This window comes from Oncorhynchus gorbuscha, linkage group LG25, assembly GCF_021184085.1.
Source record: "Oncorhynchus gorbuscha isolate QuinsamMale2020 ecotype Even-year linkage group LG25, OgorEven_v1.0, whole genome shotgun sequence".
Classification (NCBI taxonomy): Eukaryota; Metazoa; Chordata; class Actinopteri; order Salmoniformes; family Salmonidae; genus Oncorhynchus; species Oncorhynchus gorbuscha.
Genome location: NC_060197.1, coordinates 36,593,227 through 36,602,291, shown reverse-complemented (window position 1 = coordinate 36,602,291; position 9,065 = coordinate 36,593,227). Strand labels below are relative to the sequence as shown.

General features: G+C 41.0%; 1 protein-coding gene across 1 annotated transcript; it reads right to left on the bottom strand.

The window, feature by feature from the left end:
* Positions 1-6,567: 6,567 nt before the first annotated feature.
* On the bottom strand, positions 6,568-8,555 carry LOC124014446 (homeobox protein HMX3-like). Its single transcript, XM_046329429.1, has 2 exons — positions 8,242-8,555; positions 6,568-8,012 (listed from the first exon to the last, which is right to left on the bottom strand). The coding sequence occupies exons 1-2, from the start codon at positions 8,450-8,452 to the stop codon at positions 7,456-7,458; spliced, it is 768 nt and encodes a 255-aa protein (XP_046185385.1). The 5' UTR covers positions 8,453-8,555; the 3' UTR covers positions 6,568-7,455.
* Between the last annotated feature and the right edge of the window lie 510 nt (positions 8,556-9,065).

The following is a 9,065-nucleotide window of genomic DNA, read 5'->3' as shown; positions in this document are numbered from 1 at the left end:
TTTTCCACAACTGTGTGATCATGCTCTCCGTTGCCGATGTGAGTAAGATCCTTAAACAGGTTAACATTCACAAGGTCACAGGGCCAGATGTATTACCAGGAAGCGTACTCAGAGCATGCGCTGACCAGCTAGCAATTGTCTTCACTGATATTTTCAATCTGTCCCTGACCCGGTCTGTAATACCTAGGTTTTAAGGAGACCCCATAGTCCCTGTGCCCAAGAACGACAAGGTAACCCGTCTAAATGACTATCGCCCCATAGCACTCACATCTGTATCCATTAAATGCTTAGAAAGGCTGGTCATGGCTCACATCAGCACCATCATCCCAGACACCCTGGACCTACTCCAATTTGCATACCACACCAAATGATCCACAGATGATGCAGTCTCTATTGCACTCCACACTGCCCTTTCACACCTCAACTAAAGGGACTGTAGTGGAGCGGGTTGAGAGCTTCAAGTTCCTTGGTGTCCATATCACTAAGGATCTATCATGGTCCACACACACACCAACACAGTCGTGAAGAGGGCACGACAACTCCTCGTCCCCCTAAGGAGGCTGAAAAATGTGGCACGGGCCCTCAGATACTCAAAAAGTTATACAGCTGCACCGCTGAGAGCATCTTGACCGACTGCACCACCGCTTGGTATGGCAAGTGCTTGGCATCCAACAGCAAGGTGCTACAGGTAGTGTGTACGTCCCAGTACATCACCGGGGCCGAGCTCCCTGCCAGCCAGGACCTCTATGCCAAGCATGTCAGAGGAAGGCCCTAAAAATTGTCAAAGCCTTCAGCCACCCAAGTCATAGACCGTTCTCTCTTTTACCGCAAAGCAAGCGGTAACGATGCACCAAGTCTGGAACCAACAGGACCCTGAACAGCTTCTACCCCCAAGCCATAAGGCCGCTAAATAGTAAGTCCGGGTAGCTAGCTACTTGGTTCACTATCTACACTGACCCTTTTTGCACTAACCTTTTTATTTTTTTACTCATCACATATGCTGCTGCTACTGTTTATTATCTATCCTGTTGCCTAGTCCTTTATTCCTAGTCATATGTACATGTACCCCTTCACATCGACTCAGTACTGGAACCCTGTGTATATATCTTCACTCATTGTGTATTTATTATTACTTATTTATTACGCGTTATTACTTTTCTATTATTTCTCTATTTTCTTTCTCTCTGCATTGTTGGGAAGAGCCCATAAGCACTTCACTGTTGGTCTACACCTGTTGTTTACGATGCATGTGGCAAACACAATTTTAATTGATTTGAAGGCAATTGACAAGGCTTGACATGGAACCCTCGATCCTTGTTGTCCCTCTTAGCTAATACAAATATGATTTAGCATGACAACATTCGCTCAGGACCTCTGATATAGAAATGAGACATTATGACACATTGGTTTCTGTAGAAACAAGAAGTAATCTCAATGTCTATAATGTAGAGATGCACACACGCACGCCCGCACACACACACACACACACGCACACACGCACACATACACGCCCGCCCGCCCGCACGCACGCACGCACTCACACACACACACACACACACACACACACACACACACACACACACACACACACACACACACACACACACACACACACACACACACACACACACACACACACACACACACACACACACACACACACACACACACACACACACACACACACACACACACACAGAGAGAGTTCTCCTGTGTTTTAGATCAGTATAGTCATGTACACCCCTTGGCTACCCTGGCATTCATTGCCCTCTCAGTGTTTTCGACGTGATTCAACCTGACTTTTCCAATCTTCACAGGAATATGGGAGCATTGCAATGAGAAGCTGTGATACGACCAAAGCAGTTGAACGCTGCTGTGTGTTTCTATTTAAGCTATAACAGGGAAGCATTTTCATTTGAGTGGCATGAGAAAGACTCACGCCACAATGGTTCAACGTGACCGCATGATCACTCGCGATTCGGGATCAATGATCTCAGACAATGCAGTAAAAAAAGTTATATTTGAACACGGAATCAGAAACATGTGCTCTGTGGAGTACTCATGGTCAGATCTGAGAGAAGTACTGACAGTTCTGGACAGCCTAGAGCTGTAGTACAGCCCAGAATAACTCTAAACCAAACTCACTGTGTTATTTCTCGATAGAAAACCCCTCCTTTGTAAGCCACGTCTGGCAGGAAGTCAATAGCATGTATTAAACTACCCATAATGCACCCCAGTTATCGATAGCCCTAAATGAGTGCATATGGTGTCTTGGCATTGGATTCTTTTGATCAGGTTAAGATTTTATTGGATTTTTTGTCACCTCTCACTGACAAGTCCCGGCTCAAGCAGACTAGAGGGTCATCTGAACCTTGTGGTTTAGGCGCAGAGTGCTTAGATACAGAGAGTGAACACTGAGTTGGCAACCGTCAGACACTGGGAAAGTCAGGAAGTCTGGCGACTGTAAACCCCACCCCTTAAACACACAAACCCTCTCAGACACACACATGCAGGCACAGGCACACATACACACACACACACACACACGCTCATACACAGAGACACACACACACACACAATTTACACATAGTGGCGCACACACCCCCAACCCAAACGTGCGTGTGCTTCATTTCATCAATAGGGATCATATTACTGTTTGTGCCCAAAACCTGAACTTTTTTTTGAGAATACATGTGCTGTGTCAATCTGTCATTGATTGATAGCATTTATCATATATATCCTGATTCATTGACCAAGAGACTAAAAAGCAGACTACTGTATTTTTTCTTAGATTAAATTACAATATATTTCTGTAATCCACATGTAAAAACAATTGTCCATTACAGCACAACTACTCTGAGTGGAATTTAACTAAGTGAAGTACTACGAGTCAGAGTTTTACTAATACTTTTCTGAGTTGGATTAGTAGAATTAAACCATCACCTGCTGCCTGTTGGGTAAAGAGAGAATATAATCTAATCGACCAGATTGGCTCCAACTGGATCAAGGAGATACAGTGGGGCAAAAAAGTATTTAGTCAGCCACCAATTGTGCAAGTTCTCCCACTTAAAAAGATGAGAGAGGCCTGTAATTTTCATCATAGGTACACTTCAACTATGACAGACAAAATGAGAAAATAAATCCAGAAAATCACATTGTAGGATTTTTAATTTATTTATTTGCAAATTATGGTGGAAAATAAGTATTTGGTCACCTACAAACAAGCAAGATTTCTGGCTCTCACAGACCTGTAACTTCTTCTTTAAGAGGCTCCTCTGTCCTCCACTCGTTACCTGTATTAATGGCACCTGTTTGAACTTTGTATCAGTATAAAAGACACCTGTCCACAACCTCAAACAGTCACACTCCAAACTCCACTATGGCCAAGACCAAAGAGCTGTCAAAGGACACCAGAAACAAAATTGTAGACCTGCACCAGGCTGGGAAGACTGAATCTGCAATAGGTAAGCAGCTTGGTTTGAAGAAATCAACTGTGGGAGCAATTATTAGGAAATGGAAGACATACAAGACCACAGATAATCTCCCTCGATCTGGGGCTCCGCGCAAGATCTCACCCCGTGGGGTCAAAATGATCACAAGAACGGTGAGCAAAAATCCCAGAACCACACGGGGGGACCTAGTGAATGACCTGCAGAGAGCTGGGACCAAAGTAACAAAGCCTACCATCAGTAACACACTACGCCTCCAGGGACTCAAATCCTGCAGTGCCAGACGTGTCCCCCTGCTTAAGCCAGTACATGTCCAGGCCCGTCTGAAGTTTGCTAGAGAGCATTTGGATGATCCAGAAGATTGGGAGAATGTCATATGGTCAGATGAAACCAAAATATAACTCAAATCGTTGTGTTTGGAGGACAAAGAATGCTGAGTTGCATCCAAAGAACACCATACCTACTGTGAAGCATGGGGGTGGAAATATCATGCATTGGGGCTGTTTTTCTGCAAAGGGACCAGGACGACAGATCCGTGTAAAGGAAAGAATGAATGGGGCCATGTATCGTGAGATTTTAAGTGAAAACCTCCTTCCATCAGCAAGGGCTTTGAAGATGAAATGTGGCTGGGTCTTTCAGCATGACAATGATCCCAAACACACCGCCCGGGCAACGAAGGAGTGGCTTCGTAAGAAGCATTTCAAGGTCCTGGAGTGGCCTAGCCAGTCTCCTAATCTCAACCCCATAGAAAATCTTTGGAGGGAGTTGAAAGTCTGTGTTGCCCAGCAACAGCCCCAAAACATCACTGCTCTAGAGGAGATCTGCATGGAGGAATGGGCCAAAATACCAGCAACCGTGTGTGAAAACCTTGTGAAGACTTACAGAAAACATTTGACCTCTGTCATTGCCAACAAAGGGTATATAACAAAGTATTGAGATAAACTTTTGTTATTGACCAAATAGTTATTTTCCACCATAATTTGCAAATAAATTCATTAAAAATCCTACAATGTGATTTTCTGGATTTTTTTTCCTCATTTTGTCTGTCATAGTTGAAGTGTAACTATGATGAAAATTACAGGCCTCTCTCATCTTTTGAAGTGGGAGAACTTTCACAATTGGTGGCTGACTAAATACTTTTTTGCCCCACTGTATATGAAATGACTGACATGATATTTTGTTTGGATGAGAGACTGAATGTGGATGTGTCTCGGTCTGGATAGAGGACCTCTGACAGACTATTGAGCCTTACGTATTTACATAGGGACAGTTAACTTACGCATATAGAGGGTTCAACAGAGAGAGAGAGCCAGCTGGTGGATGAGATTAAGGGACAACATGGGGAACTCTGCACTCATAAGGACATGTAATAAATATATATATATATATATATATATGTATATGTGTGTAAGATAGAAATACATATAAATATATATATATATATATATAACTTGACCCGTGCAGTGATAACGCTTTCCAATTTCAAGGGTTGCAAATGTTGTATTATTTACTAATTAGGATTTACTTATTTGCTTATTATTTATACATATTTTCCAACTGCTTATAGACTGTTTATAACACAGTGAAAGTGGTATATTTAAATAGGGTTAATTCTGTTGTGTTTGTGTTAGTATTTAATTTATAAATGTCACTCATGTTAAAAATATTTAGCAGTTATTGCCATTGTTCTCGGTCATAGGTCTGCATACACAACCTTCATTCACAGTATTCCTTCGCTATTAATTAAAAGGCACCAATGAGTACTGGAGGTTCACCATGTGTATCCCACTGATAATCCCCCTTTCCAAAAAAGATTGGACAAATTCTACTACATGTCTGTTCCATCTGTACACAATGGTAATAAACACCCTTGTCACGTTTGTATTTTCACTTCCCATTTCACTTGTTATTTCTTCATGTTTTGAAAGGGCAAATGTGCTGTTGGATTTCATATGTACAGTGTTCAGTCTTTAACAAGGGATGAGACGCTGGAATTTAGTAGAGAAAATAACTGATTTGAGTGCAGACTAAGTGGTTGAGTGAACAGGTTAACAGTGGCAGGCCTTTGAGCGGCTGTGACAGGGAGAAAGCAGCGCGAGGCTCTGCCACTGAAGGGGTAGGTGACCCGGAAACACTGTGGAAGTGCAGCCAGCGTGGCCCTTTAGGAAAAATCTCTCCACAAGCCTCTATTTCCCTTCTCTATGCAAATACCCATGAAGCACCATATCTCTTCTTCTTTTACTTCTTCATTGTTTTCTTTCTTTCTCTGTTGCAAACACATAATGCACCATTACACACACACACACACACACACACACACACACACACACACACACACACACACACACACACACACACACACACACACACACACACACACACACACACACACACACACACACACACACACACACACACACACACACACACACACACACACACACACACACACACACGAATGCAAACACACACACACGAACACAAACACACAAAAGCAGAAAATAAGGAACATAGATCATCATAAAAGCACACACACACACACATAGAATAAACAGCAAACACACAAGGTTACCCATGAATTAACCATCATTTGACTCTCCGATTATGTCCTATATTGAAACAAGCAACCCCTGCATGGTTTTTGGGTAGTGCACAGAACTGAACGTCTGTCACTTCTCTTACATTTAAGTCCTACAAGTCCTACTTGCTTATAGCAGTAGTTATATAAAATCATTTAGACCCTCAATTGAGGTTAAACTCTATTTACATGATAATTACATTGCAAGTAAAGTACAACTTCAATATAGATCCAGTGTTCCTCTTACAACTGTTACTGGAGATATCTGTGTAACCTTAAGCGGTAATGGTTGAGTAAAGGTGAACCGAATTAATTCCAGTTTGCTTGCAAATGTAATAAAGGTTTAAATGTGTAACTACACAAACTGCTGACAGGCATCCATATGTAACTTCAGAGAAAATACTTGAGAGAAAAAAACATAAAGCAATAACATGAATACTTATTGAAGCTTGCCATATGAATGTTGAATATCTGAAGTAATATACTGTATAACACTATTCTCTAGAGTCCAAATGTAATTCAACAAGCTCAGAAATTGCAAACGTTACAACATTTTTATTGCATATTATCATCTTCATGATATAAGTCAACAGCTTTATAATCTGTCATTTGAAATGCTTTTAGATAACAAGGTGAAATAGTTTGAGACAAATACTGTATTTCAAATGAACATGGAACTGAAAGGTAAGGCCATATAAATTAAACGCTAATTCGACTTCACAGAAAGAAAGATATGTCAACAATTCAAGACAGAGTATAGCTATAATAGTAAGAAAATCTTATATGGAACTATAGGAAACAAGTAACTACTAACCGTGCTGATAATAACGTTGGTCTAATCAAGTGAAGCAATGGTTCAAACATCAAATACCAAGCAAAACATAAACACACATTCATTCAAATGCCATTACTGTACAAAATAAAATGGATCAAAGTCCAATAATTCATGCATAGATCTTACTTTGGTATGGTGTGTATTCATAGACGAAATAACTGTGTGAAGAATATGAAAAATAATGATAATGCTTTATAATAATATAAAATAATACTAACGTGTAGGCTATCTCGACAATATAGGCTCCCCTTGTGCCAAATTCTTTAATTCAACTCGAAACCATATAACGTTGTACTAACGCAATGTTTCGCAATTGTGAAGGACTGAACTTGGCACAAGCACGTCGTGCTTTGGTCAATGACGCAAATGTCATGAGAGCTACCATAAACTGAATGGCCTATTAATATGTGCGTACACTGAAGAAAGTGGGCATATTCAGTGATGCTTAATTTATATTAACATCCTTGAAAATGAAGTTTAAAAAATAAAAACATTACTAACGCGTGTCAGTTGGCGCTCTAATTCCAAACGTTTTTGACTGGCATGGATGTCGACTGGGTAGCGCTTTCCAGAGTTGTCTACGTCCCTAAAAGTCAACCGTCTGCATCGAAAATGCTAAAATATTTACCAGCGTTTGAGAAATAAATGTAAGGCGCGCTGTTTCCTGGATACATAACAGGGAAAGGCATTGGTAGTAAACATCCACCCAATATGTTGTGATCTTTGTAAATAGTTGGTAATTGCACATTTTTCCCGGAATCTGAAAAGTGGTCGACTGGAACTGGTCCTTCGATGTCGGTGGATAGCTGTCGCTTCAATTTATTCCGGCGATTCTGGAACCAAATTTTCACTTGGGTCTCGGTAAGTTGTAAGGAATTCGCCAGACATGCCCGTTCTGCACTGCTCAGGTATCTTTTCATGTCAAAGGTAGATTCCAGCTGAAAAATCTGTCTCTTGGAGAATATCGTGCGTGTTTTCTTCTTTGCCATTGCTTTGGTTTTCGAGTTTCCTTCCTGTTGCTCAGATACATCGTCGCAGCTGCTCGTACTCTCTGTCCTTGGACAAGTGTCAATCATCTTCGTTGCGTCGACGTCCTCCGCACAGACTGAACGCACACAAGCTGCATCGTGGTGGGCGCTGTTTGTTTGCGCTGTGAAATGAAGCGATAAAACTTGTTTTGATGCAATGCTGACACCAACTCGTATATAATCTGTGAAACCCACTGGATCACAGTAAATGGAATATGAAAAATTACATAACTCAGACTTTGAAGTAGCCTGGGCTAGATAGTGTTTTAATTGCTCAGCTGTTATTGTTTACCATGAATGAACAAATGCAAAACATTAAAGGGCTATTTAAACAACCAAATATGGGCTCACCTGTTTCGTGGGTTGTGTAGTCTGACTCATGACTTCTCTGAACATCGTAGTCCTCATATCGGGGCGTAAAATAATTTGTACACCTGGTGTCGCTCTGCGCTTTTGCATCATATGCGTCTAAATTGCTCTTGTTGTTTTGCTTCAGATTAAGAATATTGTCAATAGTGAATTTCAATGAAGCAGTCCGACAGGGAATAGCCTCCTTGTTCATATTCCCCGAAATGTATAATTTTCCTTGTGCTCTAAATGGTGAATTGAGTTCCCCAAAACATCGAAGCCTAGATATACTCCAAGCACCATTGCTCCTCGATTGCAACTACACCAGGGCGTATGATAGCGTTATTCAATGAACCAGAAGACTGTGGTTTAGCAGTTTTTGATTGGTGAGATTGCGAGGCAGCGTGACGCCAAATATCAGATGATGGCGGGAAGCATCCTTAGGCAAGACTAGAGTTAACCTCCTGAATTGTTTCCTTGTGTTTTCGGGGGAATATTCACGATACAGTTAAATAGTGTCCAAACGATTTTTATTTAGATGTTTACCAATGGTTTTCAGAATTACATGAAGAGTTGGCATATATGCTAGCTAAAATATATATTCTAGGCCTATATGGAGTGTGAATCATTATTTGTTTTGTATTGTTAGGTATTACTGCACGGTTGGAGCTAGAAACAAAACATGTTGCTGCATCTGCGATAACATCTGCAAAATATGTGTAAGTGACCAATAACGTTTGATTTGATTTGAAGTGGTCACATTCATACAATTGAGACTGTTATGAACCAGTCAGTTATGTAGGCATATACTTGATCACTTTTGCTCC

What these genes read in the sequence shown, in the direction of transcription:
- LOC124014446 (XM_046329429.1), bottom strand. Translation starts at nt 8,452, where the DNA reads ATGAACAAGGAGGCTATTCCCTGTCGGACTGCTTCATTGAAATTCACT. An exon ending in CTACACAACCCACGAAACAG is followed by an intron (nt 8,013 to 8,241) that starts GTGAGCCCATAT and finishes TTCATTTCACAG; the next exon opens with CGCAAACAAACAGCGCCCAC.